Below are 20425 nucleotides of genomic sequence, written 5' to 3'. Positions count from 1 at the left end.
GATTATTATTATAGATCACACAGGGAGAACAAAGGATAAAATATTTAACTGCTGCAGTGTTTGGCTATATTCTGCAGTGAGAAAAACCTGAAGTCATTTTCAAGGTCCACCATTTCTTTCTTTTCAGTCAAGTCAAGTTTCTAAGCTTTCTAAATCTCCCATTTTCCAGCTAATGAAAAGAAAATAGGATTCCACCAAGTCTCCTATCTACCTACTCCAGGACTTCTGTGAGGATCAAATGAGATGAGGCACAGGAAAACGTTTCACAGACATTTGGTTCAAGTATAATTGTTTCCACCTGGCTATAAAGCTAGTCGTGTTCCTGGGCTGAAGCAAGTCATGTTCCTGGGCTGAAGAAACTGCAAGGAGGCTAGTTGCTAGGGAGAGGAAGCTGGGTGTTGCTATGTGACATCATTATCCGGCACACACAGCCACCGTTTCTGGGCTGGGCTGTGGGCTGCATTTTGTGCCACGGGGTCTTGGCATTGTTGGCTGCGATTTGGTGGGCTCTTGCTCCAGGGTGGTAGCAGGGCTTGTGTCCCACTTGGGGCAAGCCAAGTGTTTTGTGGGCGCCAGGTCCACAATGCCGTTTCTCTGTGCACATCTTGGTAGCTTCTGCATCGAGCGTCTGCCCCCTGGTGGTCAGTGTGTGTCATAGCAACCGGTTGGAACGTGGGAAGGACACTTAGCATATTAGCCTTTTATATAGATAGACTAAAGGCCCAGTGCACGAATTTGTGGACCAGTGGGGTCCCTCAGCCTGGCCTGCAAGATCGGGCCGAAATTGGCTCTCCAACATCCCCCGAGGGGTCCCAGATAGCGAGAGGGTGCAGGCCAGGCCGAGGGACCCCACTGGTGCACGATTGGGGCTGGGGAGAGACACAGGAGGTTGGCCAGCTGGGGAGAGACCACAGGAGGACTCCAGGGTGTGTCCAGCCAGTCTTGCTCAGTCCTGGTTGGCCGGACCCCAGAAGCAAGCTAACCTACTGATCAGAGCATCTGCCCGCTGGTGGTTAGTGCATGTCATAGCGACTGTCTGCCCCCTGGTGGTCAGTGCATGTCATAGTGAGCAGTTGAGCGGCCTTAGCATGTCATTAGCATATTACGCTTTGATTGGTTGAACGGCTGACCGGACACTTAGCATATTAGGCTTTTATTATATAGGATAGATCATAGCAAACGGTAATAAAAATAAGCAAACAAACAAGCACCAGAAACTTTATGCCCAGTCAGCCTTTGTTGGATATTTTAAAAATACCCAGAAAATAATTTAGGTAAGCTATTTATCAAGCAGACTGTGCCTTTTTACAGAGTCATTTGTTGCTTTTTATACAGAATATAGAGTTTGCTTGTCACACAGGAGAGTCAAGCCCAGTCACTGCTTTCCTGTGGAGAGCCATTTGATCATGGAATAAAGTTGGCTTAGCCTAGCATTATCCTTCGGAATAGAAATATGAGCCGGAGATTTTTATGAATCAGTTAGTGCTTTCCTAAGTATGTTCTCTGTAAAGCATTTGCTCTTTACCCTTAACATCTATTCCTTCAGGATGTGAAATCTGTTTTAGATTTTAAGGTCTATTACTTGCCCTGAGCACTGAACAGATGAACCATAAATTTGATATGTGTTAACCTTTGTGGATTTATTTTTTAATACCATTTTTGTCTTTCTTCCTGGAATTTGTGTATCCTCCTTTATGAAACTAAAGAAAATTTCTTCATGTTGCTGGTTCCTTTTGTTTTTAGTGTGTGTGTGTGTGTGTGTGTGTGTGTGTGTGTGTGTGTGTGTGAAGTGATGATGACAAGGTGTTGATGGTAGTTGACATCTGATAGGGAAGTGGAGAATTGCTGACATATATTTTGTGATTTGTGAAATGAACCTTGTTACTCTCCTTGCCTGTAAAGTGAAACTTCATGTACAGATAGATCCTGGTCTTACTTACTTGCTCCTGTATATTTTTCCCACTGTTGTGGAGATTATCTTTGACTATCATTATGAACATCGTGGTATGTGAATATGGCAATGCCACCAAAGCCGTGGAGATGTACCACGCCATGTGCCTCATTCACAGAGGAGAGAGCACCAACTTTGGGTTTTCTGAGATGGGGCTTTATTGGACCTATGGAAATTAGAGACCATTTTAGATAGCTGTGTGGTGTGGAAAATGGTATAAACAAATATAGTGGTAATTGATATCTTTTGTTGAGCACTTGGTATGGTCCAGGCATTGTAATGAATGTCTGTCACACCTAAGCATTGTAACCTCATTTTACAGACGAGGACATCGAAATTTAGGTTAAATAACTGGTAGATCTAAGATTCAAACAAGATGTCTGAGTCCAAAGAGATGTACTTAAAGCACAGTAGTATTTGGGTAGGAACTGTGTGTGTGTGTGTGTGTGTGTGTGTGTGTGTGTTTACATGTATGTGTGTGTATGTGTAGAAGGATTTAGCGATTTTGTTTAGATTCTCATGTGAATTTTGACAGTTGAATTAACATCAGGGTGGTGAAAAAAGTATAGCCTGGGGGGGGGAGGCTGGAAGCCACATTGCTCTGTGATCTTTGGCAAGCCCCTTTCTCCTGTGAGGCCTCAGTTAAAAAAAAGAATCCAGATCCTTGAGTTTTCTGTCTTTGTTTTTGTTCTTTTGGGGGAGGAGGGATAAGGATTTGACTCAGGATTTAAGTTCAAGACGATAATGGAATGTATCATTTGTCTTCCTGTTTTTAAATTGGGAGTGTAAAAAGGGGGGTTTGGCTCATTAGTAGATGCAGGGAGAGGGGGTGGTGTATGGTTAAGCTCCCCATTGCCTCTTGCAGGCCAGGAGAAAGCTGTTGTTTCTAGCTTTAGCGATCTCTATCCATGCTTATTAAATATAAACATAAGTAAGTAAATACACACACATACATATACATACACCCACATCCCCCCAATACTTTAAAACTTCTCTGTGCAATGCACTATAAGATGGAGAAGGTTCTGTGCCACATTATGTCACCATTTGCTTTAAATATGGCGAAGCTATTTAGATGCCAAACAATTAACGCTTGTCTATATTGAAACCCGTTTAGAGCCTGAGGCCCTGCTCTGGTTGTCTCTCAGCCAAAAACTCTTGTGGAGCATTCTCATTGGCTGTGACTGTGGTGCTAGGTGTTTGACTGGCCAGGTGGGCCGGAGCAGTACATGTGTAGCATCCATGTATGGCCGGCTGCTCCTGACAATGGAGTGTGAATGTCAGGGCTCTGCTGCCTGCTGGCCCCTCTGCCCTGTTAGGCCAGCCAAGACCTGGATTCCTGCCATGATTTAGAAAAGAAAGTAAAGCTTTCTAAATACTGGCAGGGAAATCAGCTTGCTTTCCAGATTCAAAGCAGCTGCCTAGAGTCCAGTCCCCCTGCACAGACAACTTGTATTGTCTTCTCTTGGGCTTGTTCTTGGCATCCGATACATGTCCCAAGTAAAATGTGGTTGATAAAAAATGTAGGCTACAAATATTAAGGGTGATATTTTTTCTTTTTTATCAGAATGGCATAATTTGGAGAGTTGCAGTATTTTTTCAAGGTTACTTTCAAGACTAACCTTTATGATAGTAAAGACAAGCAACTAATGTAAATCTTAATATTTTGTGAAAATACATCTGTTGATGCTTATTCAAATATGAAATTATTCATAGACTTTTAACTCACTTTTACATAGCTTAATATGTATGCAAGCATAATTTATAAAAATCATTTGACATTAGAAATTCAAAAACCTAATGGTTTAACTGAAAGTTTTATGTTGTGCAGGATTCCAAGATGGAGCAACTTAATTCTTCTTGTATGTCTGACTTAGAGTGTAATTTTGCAACTGTTGGAGATGATTCAGTAGCTGATGCATTCTTTGCTTTGGCTGTGTTTCTCTGAGTGTGATTTCTGCTTCTGTGTTTCTGTTTCTGTGGCACATTGAATATTGTGGTACAAGTAACCATAGATTCCATCACAGGACTCAGCCTACCAGACTCAGAGTTTGCAGGGTAATTTTGGTTTGTCTGTGTTTGACTAATAGGAGGGGGAGGGGCTTAGATTCCTTTTTTTTGGCTTTCTCTGTTGTATTAGAGCCAAGAAAAGAAATATATTGTAAGAACTCTTGAATGGTTGAGATGCTTTTCTATTATTTTCTTGTTGGGTGCTTGATATTTTGCTAGTAACTCTGGGAAGAGAAAAGGAAAGAGAAAGTGAATATGTTTCATTTGAGATCTGTTTTCTATTTGTATAACTTGTTTAATTTGCTAACATTGTTGATATTTTTCTATTAAGTTTAGGTTCATTGCTGGTAGGATTTTATCACTATTGAAGTATTTTGTTTTACCTTACAATTCACATGAAAATTTTATGAACATTTGGTTGGGAACTTAACTTTATTCTCAGACTATTTCTAGGAGATAGGTCAGTAGTTGCATATTGTATTTTACTTAATAAGTATCAAGTTGATGGAGATTCAGTTGTTTCAAAACATTTGTTTATCATTACATCCGAGCTTTCTTCTTTTTATAGACTTTGCAGTATGGGAAATAAATGACACTGAATTTTCCTCTCTTTCTTTTTTAAAGACTTTCAGCTGAATTCTCATCTCTCAACACTGGCAAATATTCATAAGATCTACCACACCCTTAATAAGCTAGTAAGTCAATCTTTTAATGACAAAACTACCAACTGTTTAAATAGTTGTTTTAAATGTAGTTGATAAGAAAAAATTAGGTTATGGATATTAAGATATCAGCTATTATGAAAATATTGAATTTTAAAACTTGTTGTGATGGTGTGATTTCTTGGTAATAGTGAACATATTTCTTGCAGAATCTAACCGAAGACGTTGGTCAAGACGATCACCAAACAGGTATCTAAATGCTAATACTACTTAATTTTAAATAACCTTCCTACTATAAAGTTACAAAGGAGAAATACTAGCTGGGAATGCTCAACATTGTAATACATTCCATTAACAAGTTGCTACTTGGTTGAGGATTTTTCCAGTGTGTGTGAGGCAGCCATGTTACAGTTCCTTCTCAGTAGGAAATCTGTTCTGGGGCTTGACTATGACAGACTACTTCTGGCCCTTTAAAGGGGATGAGGATTCTCCCTAGTGGTTTTAAGATGTCATTTCTCTACTGAAGTATTTTATTTTATACTAAAAAGTCACTCCAGTAATATAGTTTGAAAGGTATTCCATAAATGTTTGTTGAGATAAAATGATTTGATAGGTAGGTAGGGAGTATGTGTATGTTGTTTAGGTCCTGAGGATTTATGAATGGAAAAATTGAAACTTGACTATTATAAATGACTAGAGGCCCCGTGCACGAAATTCGTGCATGGGTGGGGGGAGGGTGTCCCTCAGCCCAGCCTGCACCCTCTCCAATCTGGGACATCCCTCTCACAATCCAGGACTGCTGGCTCCCAACTGCTCACCTGCCTGCCTTCCTGATTGCCCCTAACTGCTTCTGCCTGCCAGCCTGATCACCCCCTAACCACTCCCCTGCCAGCCTGATTGCCCCTAACTGCCCTCCCCTGCAGGCCTGGTCACCCCTAACTGCCCTCCCCTGCAGGCCTGGGTACCCCCCAACTGCCCTTCCCTGCAGGCCCGGTTGCCCCCAACTTCCCTCCCTTGCAGGCCTGGTCCCTCCCAACTGCCCTCCCCTGTTGGCCTGATCACCCACAACTGCCCTCCCTTGCAGGCCTGGTCCCTCCCAACTGCCCTCCCCTGTTGGCCTAATCGCCCACAACTGCCCTCCCTTGCAGGCCTGGTCCCTCCCAACTGTCCTCCCCTGCTGGCCATCTTGTGGTGGCCATCTTGTGTCCGTTTGGGGGCGGCCATCTTGTGTGTTGGAGTGATGGTCAATTTGCACATTACTCTTTTTTTTTTTTTAAAATATATTTTATTGATTTTTCACAGAGAGGAAGGGAGAGGGATAGAGAGCCAGAAACATCGATGAGAGAGAAACATCGACCAGCTGCCTCCTGCACACCCCCACCAGGGATGTGCCTGCAACCAATGTACATGCCCTTGACCGGAATCGAACCCGGGACCCTTCAGTCCACAGATCGACGCTCTATCCACTGAGCCAAACCGGTTTCGGCGACATTACTCTTTTATTAGATAGGATTCTCTAGCCCTGTTAACATTCTAATCACTCGGGATGGGCTTGTTAAAACAGATTGCTGGGTTCGACCCCCAGTGGTGTTTCTGATCCTGTAGATTGGGGTGGGGCCTCAGAGTTTGCATATTGGACAGGCTCCCAGAAGATGGTGATGCAGGAGATCACACTTTGAGAACCACTTATCTAAATCATAAAGTTTAGAACTTACACTTGATCTGTAGTTTCTAAAACTTCCAGCACAAATGAAAGTATATTTTAAAAATTTTTGTGAATTACCACAGTGATATATGACTATATGCTTGTTGGAGAATTTTGAATAGTCTAAAAGTAAATTTAGAAGTAAAAAGTGACAGTCCTCTCACATCTCCCAATCCAGCCTTCCCCCAGTTTAATGTTTGTTCTTTCAGACATTTTTATGCACGCATATACTTTTATAGTAGTGTTTTTTTAATTTGGCATCAATGAGAGCATACTGTACATATTGTACAGTACAGCATCATTCTTTTTTCATTTAGCAGTGTATCTTTGATGTTGTTGGGATTTAGAACTCTCCCCATCTTCCCCTCCAAATTGGTTCAGAATCAATTGAAAATTAGGTGCAAGATGGAGATTGAAGTAACAAGTTTGTTGGAAAACACAGCTTAGTTGTGCAGCAAAAATGCAGAGGCTTTCAGTATTTATATACCTGAATTATATACTAGTCTTACATCAATCACCGCCTCAACGAGATAAGCACAGGCCAGCATTCCCTCTGTTTCCTCTCTAAACCCCACTGTGACAGTGGAAGGGGCTGGGCTTCTGTTGGCAGGCCCATCCGAAAGGGGCTCAGCAGGGCTGGGCCCCTCCAGTCAGTTCTTCATCCCTGGATCACCAGTGAGATCACACACTCCTCCTTCCTGGGAAGGAGTGAGACAAGGGGCAGAGACTGCCAGGAGTGTTCTAGAAGGCAGGCCAGAGTGTCCCTTTGTTTCAATAAATACAAATCAATTCAAAGACAGTCAAAAGCAGTTTTCTTAATAATTGAAAAGCAATGTATGCACACAGTTTTAAAAGAAATGTCGAAAAGGTATAAAAAAAATGAAGGTTTCTGTCCTATTTCATTACCCCATTTTTCATCCCCACTACTACTACACACTTGACTCTCTAGAGGTAACTCTTACATTCTTATATTTGTTTCCCAGATGGTGGTGGTGATGATGATGATGATGATATTGATATTGATATTTTTTACCCCAAATAACAAGTGTCTATCTGTATGTGCCTTTTGTTTTTTGTCACTCAGTATATCTTGGAGATATACTATAGCACATTTATAAAGCTTTTGCTTTATTTTTTAATGCATAGTTTTCTAATTTATGGATATATCATGATGTGTTTCTGTTGATACACATTTAAGTGTGTTCAACCTTTAGCTAGGACCAGTAATGCTGAAATAAAAATTTCAGGGCCAATTTTAATAGTTAAGAGAAAAAGCACACTTCTCTCCTATTTTGGGACAGTATGTTGGTAGGCTTTGGGGATATTGTTAAACTTAAGAGTTAGTGTAGTTTTGATTTTTAAAACTGAATTTTGTCTTTGTAAAGTCTTTAAGTTGTCTCTCTTTTGCTAAGGTAATAAAACCTCTAAGTTCTGAATCTTGTACATTATATAGTTAACTTTGAACTTTGGATTAAAATGAATGTGGTTACTATAGTAATTTCACATTTACATATTTAATCTGAATATGGCAATTTAATAACCAAGTTAAAATTAAGGAAAATGAAAGCGGACAATGTATTTAACCGCATGCCTCCTCTCTCGCCCAGTGGGCACAGTGGACATGTCTGATGTTTGATGTATGACATGCTGGTGCAGTGCCTGGTACCTCGTAAGTGCCTGTCAATGTCAGTTAGTGTTAGTAATTTCTTAGAGTTGCCAATTTCATTAACATTTCTCCATCTGGTTATGGCATCACTTGTGATTACCATACCTATAATGACTGTACTTTAAAAATGAAACAACATAAAATCTATACTGTTTGGAAATCTGAGAAAGTTAATTACTGTAATGTCTGTTCGAGTCTCTTGGCCCAGCAATAGTCTGAGCAGTAGCTATAACAACTGTATGTGCAAGAGCCAACTTCCTATGTGCAAAAGCGGCTAGCATCTCTCTGCTCTGTCTCCTCTGCCACTTTTCTTTGGTGCTTTCAATCTTCTTCCACCAAAAAATAAAAGACAGACAGACAGAGTCAATGTTGGAGAATTAGCCCAAAGTACTGGGAATGAGGAAAAAAGCCAGAGAGGACAAAAAATGATGAAGGAAGAAGATACCTGTCAGAATCAATATTATTTAGAGAGAAAGGGATTTTTTTGCCTTAAATAGTGGGGTAAAAATTGCTCATTTAGACACTAATAGTTTTACTCAAGCAAGCAAGTAGTTCAACGATCTGTTCAAGAAAATGAAATAAAATATTAGGTACTGGTAAGGTGTCTAAAAATGCAATCTATTTATCAGTTCAAATTACTATATCTTTGTGACATTGTTCAGTCAAAAATGAGGTTGAAATAGCTATCTAAAAAGTATTGAAGTGGCACAATGAACCATGTAAAATGTTATTATGTGAAAAAGGCTCTATGATACAACAGTCACTAAAATGAAAAATTAAACAGTAAGATTTTTATATTGAAACATGAATTTATACTGTTTGGGAAATTCAGAAAAATTCTCTAATTTTATAGACCTTTTATTTGGAGAAGACTAGAAATTGGACACATAATTTTATGTGTTTTACAGGAAATGAATTCTAAACAGGACTTTTTTTATTTAAGGCCCACAAGTGAAAAGATTAAAAAAAAAAGAGAGAGAGAGAGAGAGACAGTGGAGTAACTACTTAGCATTTATTGAGAATAACTGCTTAGTTAAACCATTATCATAACAACAAGCTGGGTAGTAGACACTAAAGGGCCTTTGGTTTGATGCAGGTAAACTCAAGTTGCTCTTTAAAATTATTTTCTGGGACCAAATATTAGGATAGATCTGTTGGAAAAAGTTGGCAGTATTTCTAATTGTTTAATGTGGGGAGAATGGCTATATTCATTCAGTACCTGATTTATCTGAAATAAAGTTGGTTAATATAAGAATTTATTTGTTCTCTTTGAACACTGAACCAAAAGGAAATAAACTTGAACTCAAAATATAACCCTTGGGTGAAAAATATAAACAATTTATATTGCCTTCCTAAGGATCATATAAATAGAAAAGCATGAAGAAAGAGCTTCTAATGATGGGAGAGTTGGGAGGGTTTTCACTCCCTCTTCATCTAATATAGAAATAGACTGAACACCAGAATATCAGTCAAGATAGTAATGTTAAGGGGCCTTAATCATAGTTTGGGATTAGGAGTTGGGATTATTCTTCTCGTCTTCCTCGTTCTCTGTTATTACATAGAGACTTTCTTCTTCCATATGTTTCTGCCAAACATTTCTTACCAGATTTAAGGCAGCTCCCTGAAACCTTTTTATCACTGCTTTTCCCTGGTGACTGTCAGAGAATGAAAATTTGTAGCTCTGATCATTTCAAATGAATTTCTGGGTTTCTTAAAGTTTGTTAGTAAATTGCTCTTATTTGAAATGTCAGCCTTAATATTTTGCCTCTGCCTGTAATGTCAGATTGTTTGTACTCAAGTAGATACTTTAAAGGGTTAAAATAGTTCATTCTTTAAAGAAGATAAACATCCCATAGCATTCTTTATTTGTTTATTAAACTTTTTAAAGTTTAAAGACAGTTTAATTGAAGTAGATTGTGATGCAAGTTCTGAGACAATAAAGTCTAAATTTAACTATACAAATAAATACAAATTTGTAAAACATTCACTTAGATTTAAGTATTTTTATTATAAAAAGACATCACAGAGTTATTTTAAGATGCAAACATTCTAGAATATATGTTTTAAAACATCCTACCTGCTAAGAAACTTAAAGTCAAGTGCTTGTTTTAATGAGAAGTGGAAAAAAATCTGAAATTATGGTGTATTATCTATAAGTGTTTCAATTCTCTGGAAATGTACTGTGTTTTTTGTTGGTTTGTTTGTTTTTAGCAGAATTTGATTTGTTTGTTTTAGGAACATTCAACAAACATTGAGAGTCTGCTGTAGGACTCTCAGTACATGTATCTCATTTTTACTGCAGTAAGATACTTTATCAGCTGCTGTGTGTGCACAGGTGACCCAAACTGGGACCCTGCAAACCGAGGTGTACCTTTGTACATGCAAGCAGGATCCTTGAACATATGTGTCGCCTAGTACCTGGCACTGGGCAGGCACCCCATTCAGGGTATAGTCTTGTTTTATAACAGAATAGTGCTTTTGGCTGGTATTTTCTTGAAGCATATTATCCTGGTAACTTAGCACAATTGTGGAAGCCCAAGTATAAACTGGGATTTAGGTTCTAGTCCTGACCACAGGGTTGTGACTATTAGCTACTGACACGCTCTCCCTGCCTTTCGAATAGCTTTCTAGAAAGAGTTGTCCACATTCAATAAGTTTACTCCCTCACTTCACATCCTTTCCCAGCTCACTGCAATTTAGCCTTCACCATCACCAACCTGTTACTACTGGACTTCATTGCTGAATGCAGTGGGTGCCTTTACTGCTTCTTGAGCTGACCTCTGTGTGCAGTTGGCCACTCCTTGAAACACTCTCTTTTCTTATGGCTTCTAGGACATTATCCTCTCCTAGGTTTTTCCCTGCCCAGGTTTTTACCTTCTTTTTCCACCCCTTGATTTTCCACACTCCCCAGAGCTCTGTCCTTAGTTCTCTCTGCTTCTCAGCCTCTGCTCTTAAGGTTTAGTGGAGGTGGTAGCAAGTGGCGGAGACCTTGTGCTTTGCTGCTGAGAGCTTGGGTTTGACCTTTGACTTCACCTACTGCTTTCCATCTGACATCTGATCTCTGTGGTTCAGTTTCTTCATTTGTAAAAATGGGCATGCTAACAAATTCTTACATTGTAGGGTTGTGAGGATCCACTGAGCACTGAGGTCCAGCCTGAGACCACGGGCATACCTCCATTATATCACTTGGAACATGTTTCTTTATAGCCCCACCATCTGTCTACACACAATGTTTGGAACCTATTGAATGGATGTATATACCACAGTTCTCATTATTCTTATTTTTTTTAATATATATATATTTATTGATTTCAGAGAGAAAGGGAGAGGGAGAGATAGAAACATCCACAATGAGAGAGAATCATGGATCGGCTGCCTCCTTAACACGCCCCATACTGGGGATTGAGCCCGCAACTCAGGCATGTACCCTTGATCAGAATCGAACCCAGAACCCTTCAGTCCGCAGGCTGACGCTCTATCCACTGAGTCAAACCAGCTAGGGCCACAGTTCTCATTCTTCAAATGACACACCAGAGACCCAGACTAGGTCAATGATTGACCGAACCACATAGGTAGGTGAAGAGTGGGAGATCATTCATTAACTGCAGATCATTCAAACCAGCACCCCTTGGTTCTCGTCCTCTTGGGTTACTGAGAGCCCAGGGCCTCTACCAGTGGGCCAGTGGAATGAGTAAGATTTGTGGTCCAGAATTGACACTTAGTACTTCTGAGACTGTGACAAGTACTTGGATGCCTGATTCTTAGTTTTTCCATCTGTCAAGTCAAGATAATTACCTCTGCCCTGCTGTCATTCAGGGTTATTGACATAATATATCTGCTAGCACTTGTGCCAAGATGGAGTATTTTAATCTATATATATATAAAGGCCTAAGCAACCGAACAACCAAACGACTGGTTGACTGGTCGTTACGATGCGCACTGACCACCAGGGGCAGATGCTCAATGCTGGTGGTCAGTACATTCCCACAGCCAACCTCCTGTGGTCCCTCCCCCCGGCCAGTCAACCTCCCACAGCCCTGATGAGCCCCGGTTGCCGGCCAGGCTGAGGGACCCCACCCATGCACGAATTTGTGCACCGGGCCTCTAGTTATCTTATAATTTATAATGTTTAAGACAGTCTGAAACAAGACTGTCAGGGTTTGAATCCCAGTTTTGCCACCCACCTAACTCTCTCTGCCTCCATTTTCTCATCTGCATTGGCAATATTGATGGTTCTTTTTTATAAGCTTGTTATGAGGTTAAGAGTTTGAGTTAATACATGTGAGTGTTAACAACAGGACCTGGCTCACAGTAAGATCTTAATAAGTGTTCCATATTGTTACTGGCTGTTATTACATTTAAATATGTTTTACAAAGTGAAGGGTATGCTTCTGAAAACCCTGAGTGAAAGGGAAGGAACAAACTAAACATTAGTATGGAAATTTTTGCTCAAGATCATGTCAGGCTTCTTCCCCAAAAATCCAAATCCTGTTTTTTTAAACCCCAAACCCAGATGCCTCTTGTGTGTGTTTTGAATCAAGGTGACTGGCTGGCCTGGCCTTGCTTAGTGAAATGCTTGCAGGAGATAGCAGTGCAGTTCTTTACTGACATGCAGGAGGAGCTGGACGCCTAGATGATTTATGTTATTAGTGCTTTGGGGGAGCAAATTGAAGTTGTGATAACTTCTATTTCTGGTGTGGTGGGGGAGGGTATTAACTTATTTGTGTGACTATAACATTTTCTCAAAGAGATACTAAAAACTTTTTTTTCCTATCTCATAGCATTTACAGATAACATTTAAACCATTTACAGTACCAGCCATGAAAACTTCTAGTTTGGCGGAGGTATTATTTTAGGAGTGTTGGGATGTGGCATACCTTAATCTCGTGCCCTTTGACTCCTTGTTTTGTAGGAAGCCTGCGGTCTTGTAGTTCTTCGGATTGCTTCAGTAAAGTGATGCCGCCAAGGAAAAAGAGAAGACCTGCCTCTGGAGATGACTTATCTGCCAAGAAAAGTAGACATGACAGGTATGGTGCAGACAGTAGGTCAGAATTGATGACACTGGTGTCATAGAAGCAGATGCTGCCTCATCCATGTGGGTCTCTAAGTGTACAAATGCCAACTGGAACATTGTTTTGGTTCTGCGTGGCAAACTCTCAAGGTGTAGTTATTTCATGTCACTTATTTTATGCGTGGGTTTATAAAAAAAACACATTAGGTAATTGGACTTCTTAGAAATTACAGCTTGATCTTAATCCACGGATCCACCAAAACTGGTGTCGACTTCCTTGCCTTTTACGGGCTTGCTGTGTGTGCCTGCAGAGGACCTCAGCATTGGTATGTGTTTCACTAAACACCACCACAGGAATCCCGTAATTGCCTCTGCAGGGGACCGGGGCTGAGTGGCCGGAAGGCGGCCTGCACTGACTGCTCTGAGCCTGCCGGGAGTATTAGCTGACCTGAGGTTTATTCTCAGAAGAGTGAGGATTTGTTAGAAATGGATTTGGTAGATAATTTTTTTCAACCACTTCTCTTTCAAACAAGTGAACTGTTAATTTTGTTAACTCCAAAGGTCTGTTAGACTTGTTTATTTTAGGCATCATTTTTCTTCTCTTTTTAAAACAGGCAACAAACATCAGTTTTAATCCTTTCTGCCTTTTTCCATCTTCCTTTATTCTAGCTCTGTAGGTCATTTCACCAAAGGGCCTGAATTCACATCTATAAATCAAGGAGATTAGATAAGACTTTACTGTTTCTTTCTTGTTGTGATACTTAATATGCTATACCTCAGTTGGAGGGATAGGGAGATGGACTCTGAAAATGTGAAAATAATGTCACTATTCATATTCCAAATGAGTAGAAAATATTATCTAAAAGAAGGTAGTAGTGAGTTAGAAAATAATCACCAATAATATGTAGACCAATGCTTTTCAGCATTACGAAGCCAGGTTACTTTATACTTCTGAGTAGTGTAAATGTGATTGTCAAGGAACTGTCAAATTCTAATAAGCACATTGCATTTTGGAACAATATATGGTGTTTATTTTTTCATCACGGCCTAATAAAATTTAGGATGATAAAGCCATTTAAAAACTGCTAGTGGAGTTGCAGAAAGGTGTGGGAGACTCTTATTGACAGCATTCCTATGGTCACCAAAGGGAGAGGGGCTGTAGCATTATCTGAGTTTTATTCGTGTGTTTTTTTCCTAACTTTTTTTAGATTCTATAATGTTCATCCATTTTAAGTGTACAAATTCAGTGATTTTTACTAAGTTGTTAGAGTTGTGCAACAATCACTACAAACCAGTTTTAGAAGATTTCCATCACCTCAGTTAGATCCTCAATGCCCATTCACACTCACTCCCTGTTTCCATCGCCCACCCCAGGCAATCATGAATCTACTTTCCAGCTCTACAGATTTGCCTTTTCTAGTCATTTTATATAAGTGGTCTTTTGTGTGTTGCTTCTTTCACTTAGCTTAATGTTTTTTGAGGTTCATCCATGTTATAGCATATATCTATTTTTTTAAATTTTATTAGCTGAGTGGTATTCCATTACCCTTTTTTATGTAGAGTATGTTTAAGCAATTCAAACATTGTCATATATAGATCTCTAGACTATTGACCAATTAAAGACTTTGAGTTGAGAGAGGAATGTTCAGGACTAGGATAGGAGCATATATATTTGAACCTTTGGACAGTGTCCGTCTTTGCTTCCAGGTATTATGGCTACCTTTATTGAAGAAACAAAACTGGTGGTATGCAATTTAAATATCTTCCCATCCTATAACCATGTCCTTTTTTTGGTATTGAAACTCAGAATCTCTAATCAGAGGTATATACAGATATTCTGGTGAATGTGTGGGTCATGAATAAATGCTCATTTAAAAAGAATTACATGATTTTTATATACTATGTAAATAAAAATTATATTCATAAATATTTATATATACCTGTTTAGTCAATCCTATCTAATAAAGAGGGAATATGCTAATTGACCCTCACGCCATTGCAAAGATGGCAGTGCCCATAGCCAATAAGGAGGGAATATGCTAATTGACTGTCCCGCCCTTAAAGATGGCAGTGCCCACAGCCAATAAGGAGGGAATATGCTAATTGACTGCAACACCCTCAAAGATGGCGGCGCCCAGTCCCCTCAGCCCTTCCCGGGTGGCAGGCGCGGCAAGGCCGGACCTGCCCCCAGGTGGGCTCAGCTGCTCTGCGCGCCTGCCTCTGGAGTCCCCCAGCCCCCTCAGCCCCACAGCCGCCCAGGGCCGGCCTGAGGCGCAGGCAAGCCTCGGATGTCGGCTGCTCAGCCGCCCAGCCACCCAGGGCCGCCCAAGGCTCAGGTAACCAGGGCCGGCCGAGGCTTGCGCTGCTGGCAGTAGCAGCAGCAGAGGTGTGATGGGGCATCGCCTTCCCCTGATTGCCGGGTCGCCTCCAGCCCCTGAGGGCTCCCGGACTGTGAGAGAGGGGGCAGGCTGGGCTGAGGGGACCCCCCCCCCCTTCCAGTGCATGAATTTTCATGTACCGGGCCTCTAGTTTATTTATAAATAAAGGATAAGAAAAGTATATACTTATAATTTTTCTATCCAAATCACTATTTGTAAAGATACTGCCTCCTCTTCCCTCCCCAAGTAGGGAATATTCCAGTCCTCAGCTCCAGGTCATTATGAAATAAGAACTTCTTGCCAAATATCACGGGTTGGAGGAAGAGGCTGCTGTGCTTTCGGGTTTAGTTTTCCAGCGTATGCTGGCTGTTTCCACGGTAGTAGGGAATGATGAGAGAATGGCAGAAGCCAGGGCTTCTCTAAACTTCTCCTGAGGTTTCTAAGGTTATCCTAATGAAGAAACCATTCAAGAGACTTTGTGTGATCAACTATACACCTTATTTTTTTTTCTTGGAGGCTTGAACATAGTTTGATGTTTCTTTTTATTTTCTTATGTTCCCTCGAGGTATCTAATATTGACAGGTTCTTTCTTACACTGTGCTCTTTGCCCAGCCTGACTCATAAGGCACAGAAGTCAGGAGAACCTAGTGTGAGACAGGAGTGAGTCGTAGGGTCATCAGTTGAAGAAAACACCGTAGACATTTTTGCAGTATCTCACTGTCATTCTATACTTAGTTCTGGCTAGTGAGGTAGAAGGGGATCTATAAAATACCTGTTCTATTCAGTTCTTACTGATGATTTGTTAATCAAAGAAAAACTTACATCAAGTACTTACCATTTAATTCTGTATTGGGTGTGACTGTGTTTAAAACTATAGTTATAAAAGCTTAAGCTTCTAAATTCAGGAAGCAAAATACTTTAAAATATACTTGAAATACAGATTAAATAGATGTGTGGTTTGGGTAAGTGAATAAAATCTATCTGCTACTTAAAAAGAACTCAGAATCTTTACTTTAAATAACTTAAAACTGCTTTCTCAATTTCTAGCATGTATAGAAAATATGATTCAACTAGAATAAAGACTGAAGAAGAAGCTTTTTCAAGTAAGAGGTGCTTAGAGTGGTTCTATGAATATGCAGGTAGGTAATCACTTATATCATCTTAGACTGATCCTCCTGGAAGTAGGGACTACCGTAGAGGAGATTAGGAATCGTGTACTTTTCAAATTTGGTATGTGTGTGTGTGTCCCTGTTTGAGGGAGAGAACATCATTGAAACAAATAATCAAATGTCCTATTTATAGCCAGCAGCTAAGCCAAAGAATTCAGAACACTAGAAGCAAACTGAAAAGATGAAATGCACTTGGGAGAAGTTCTTTGGATTGCTAGGAAACCTATTCAGATGCTGGTAATGGGTGATTATTTGGTTTACACATTGAAGTTAAAATAAGCTTTGCTGCTTTGAACCATTATGCAATGCAACAGAATTTCTTACATTAAGTGTCTCTATTTTGAAAGATCATTTGGCAGAAAATGTTTGTTATGTCATTTAAATGTGTTAAATTCAGTCCCAGTTTTGCAACTTATTATAATTGGTTGGCTGGTGTAATACTGAAATCTAAGGTTTGGTTGTTTTTGTGGCTGTGTGTGGTGTAAAAGAGAGAAAGAAAAATTTTCAGACAAGTTTGAGCTGGAGGTTCTTTTTATCATTCCTATTTCTAACTTATTTCCTATCAACTTCACTATCCCAGCATCCTTCAAAGCAACTTTCCTGTCGACAGTCCACTCCGCCCCGCCCCACTTCACAAATCCCTGCTACCTACGGGATAAAAGAACTAGTTCCCTGCTGGCCCTTTGTTTGGAGTGCTTTTCTCCATTTTCCCATCTGACAAGATGCTCTAACTATAAAGCCCCCTAATTAGCCTAATAGCCCTTGTACTTCTCCGGGACATTGTTCATCACTAGTTCTGATACCGTTTTACTGGGTATCAAAGTGAGGATTCCTCTCATGGCCTGCCCCCCCCCCCCCTCCTCTACCCTTTTTCTGGTAAGAGCCTGGCCCCTTTTGGCCACAGAGATTGTTCCAGGGGCTGACAGATCATTCAGGCCTGGCCAATCAGACAAAATTTTCTGGGATTATCAGGAACTAGGAGACGAATCTTTCTCTTCTGGTGTGGACTTGAAAGGATGCGATCCTGATTCCTGTGGTTCATTGGAATTTCGTGAGCTACCCCAATGTCTTTCTAGTGAGTCCACCTTCATTACTTGAACTAGTTTCAGCTAGATTTTGTTTGCAGGGCGTGGACACTAGTACAAAAACTTACTTAATGTTAGACTTTATCTGTTTTCACATTTATGACATAAGAACATGAGTCTCTTGAAGACATTTTGTCTTCCTAGTAAAGTGTTTGAGCCCTGGGCTCAGTGGATAGAGTGGCAGCCCACACACCAAAGAGTTTCGGGTTCGATTCCTGGTCAAGGGCACATACCTGGCTTTGCAGATTTGATCCTGCCCTGGTTGGGGTGTGTTTGGGAGCCAACCAATCCATGTGTCTCTCTCACATCTCTCTCTCCCCCTCCCCCGTCCCCCTCTCTCCTTTCTACTCTCTGTAAAAATCAATGGAAAAAATACCCTCTGGTGAGGATTTAAAAAAAAAAGACAGTTTTCCAGGTGTTTGGTACATGGATGCTGAATGAATGAAGAATTTTCTGATATTTGTATCACTTTGACTATGAAGATCTTTTGCTTTCTTCTTGGCTCACAATTGTTGTTATGAAATGTATTATAAACAGGATATTTTAAACATAAAAAGAACACTTAATCCCACCATCATAGCACAGCTATTTTGATTTTTTTGTGTCTTCCTTTACAAGTAAGCATAAATTTTTCCATAGTATAAGCCCCACTTCTGTTTTCTTTAAAAAGTTACTCTCTTATACTTAAAAAGAGAGCAAGCAGGCTACAATTTTCCTTCTTGTTTGCTTTTCTCTGGCCCAGAAAGATGACATTTGGGATAAAGCTTAAGCCACATTCTTTAGGTTCCCTGAGGTCCTGGCTGGCTGGTTCCTGGTAGTCCATTCAAAAGGAGTTTTGGGGGTGTGGCTAGCTCTATTTTTACACCTGCCTCCCTCCTTTTCCTTCTTCTTCTGTATCCTATCAGTAGGGAAAATGGATTGAAATTGGGAATAATTAAAAGCTTCAAGTGGCAACTTTTAAAGTCCCAACTACATGAGTTAAAAACTATAGGTCAGTATTATTCAAGGATGACTTACAGGTTGTGCTGCAGAGTGAGTCTGTGGGAGGCCGTCTGTGAGGCCACAGCTCCCTGGAATGAGGAGGGCTTTCACCCGTGGTGTGTGCACTTTCACTAGGAGCCAGCCAGCTGGTTTGGGCTGACTCCTGTACTTTAATCTGGAGAGGAGTGGAGGGGCAGCAGGGGTCTTGGTATGCAGTAGTTTCACATGGATGGACCTTCAGTTCTTTCCTGAGCTGTCCGTTTCACTCCTCACCTTGCTGACTGCTGTCCATGGCTTCTGCAGCTTGAGCCCTGCTCTCCAGCTCCTGCCTGGCCAGTTAGCTCCAGCACGTTCTAGGATGTGGACTAAATCACTTTAAAATGGGAGGGAAAGTGGGAGGACCACTTTTTTCTAGATTATTATCAGTATGTCTGCCTTCCAAATATATCTCCAGTATCTGTCTCCTGGGCATTCCATAGCTTATTTTAGATATAATGGTTTTTTAAACCATCTTCCTCAAACCCCACTTTGTGTTAGTCAGTGGCATATTTGTTAGAATGCGATTGCTCAATTCTACAAAGGAATTGATAAATTCAGTGTAAATATAACAATAATCCCAGTGAACAATGTGATTACAGATAGATCTAAATAAGTCCATGAGAAAGATTAATTAGATGAAAGAAGTTGTTTTAGATGGCAGGATTATGGGTAGCTTTTTAATGTTAATTGACAAGCTATATTTTAGCTTTTTTAGGATAAAATAATTACTTTTGGCAGGTCATACCATTGCAAATCCTACTGTTGAAAACTTGTTGCTCTTTCAAAACACACAGTGCAAATGTATACAATTAATACGACAGTGGCATTGCATAAAATGTTGAAAAAAGGAAGAGCATGGATAATTAACATTCCTGCACAGTGTACATCAGCAAACCTTTCTTTGAGGTCTTGCCATGTGCCAGGCTCGGGGGTGCAGTGAACAGAAGCACTGTGCTCATTTTCTAGTGTGGCAAATGGACAAACTGAGAAGCATCATCTTTGTAATGAGTATTGACCAAGTGGGAGGCAGTAACCAGGAGGAAGGGGGCAAGAGGTGGAGAGCAGCCTGGAGACTCCCAGGCCCTAGTGCACAGGGACGGGCTGGCCAGGCTCAGAAATAGGTTACAGTAAAAGAGCTTTTATAAAATCAGCAAAAATGGAAACCAAAGAGACTAAAAAGAATTTAAAAATAACTTTTTATTTTCAGCTCTATGCAACCACCTTCAGTGAGTCCTATTGGTAAATAACAAAAAGGCGTCTTTTCCTAAAAACAAAACCTCTTAGCAAAATAGGGACAGGTGGCTATTTCCTTGTGAGAATAATTATTCTTTAACCTTACAGCCTAAGTATTTTATAGTAGTAGAATGATGAACATACACACATACACATATTACATACAGTGGAGTAATGGAAAATGTCTGCTAACAAGAACAAAGTAGATGCATAGGTACTCTCACAGGAAGATTATCAGACATACTTAATGAAAAAAGGAAGATGTAGAATTTATAGATACAGCATGAACCCAGGTGTATAGATAAATTTAAAACTGCATTTTATTGTGTATTTGCACATACATGAATATATAACAGAAAGGTCTGGGAGGATACACACCTAATTAATAAAGAAAGGGAGAAGGCAGGCTTTCTCTTTTACTGTATTTTACTCAGTCTTTCTCTATTTGAACATTTTACCATGTGAACATATTAATGTCTTCTTGGTGTAACATATTCATGAATGTGTGCATTTAGCCTCTCAAACCTAAAGCTTA

General features: G+C 40.2%; 1 protein-coding gene across 5 annotated transcripts in view; it reads left to right on the top strand.

The window, feature by feature from the left end:
- DCUN1D4 (defective in cullin neddylation 1 domain containing 4) overlaps positions 1-20425 on the top strand; it is an 80889-nt gene that overhangs the window by 28818 nt on the left and 31646 nt on the right. For 4 of the 5 annotated variants that reach the window (XM_028143787.2, XM_028143784.2, XM_028143786.2 and 1 more), the window contains 4 exons: positions 4586-4656; positions 4833-4872; positions 12907-13021; positions 16431-16522. In XM_028143787.2, coding sequence (XP_027999588.1) covers positions 4586-4656; positions 4833-4872; positions 12907-13021; positions 16431-16522 — 318 coding nt within the window. Of the gene's footprint in view, positions 1-4585; positions 4657-4832; positions 4873-12906; positions 13022-16430; positions 16523-20425 lie in introns of those variants that run through there. The other variant, XM_054729141.1, reaches the window with a different exon arrangement.

Source organism: Eptesicus fuscus, chromosome 2 (genome assembly GCF_027574615.1).
Source record: "Eptesicus fuscus isolate TK198812 chromosome 2, DD_ASM_mEF_20220401, whole genome shotgun sequence".
NCBI classification, from domain to species: domain Eukaryota; kingdom Metazoa; phylum Chordata; class Mammalia; order Chiroptera; family Vespertilionidae; genus Eptesicus; species Eptesicus fuscus.
This window is presented reverse-complemented; position numbering and strand designations above follow the sequence as displayed.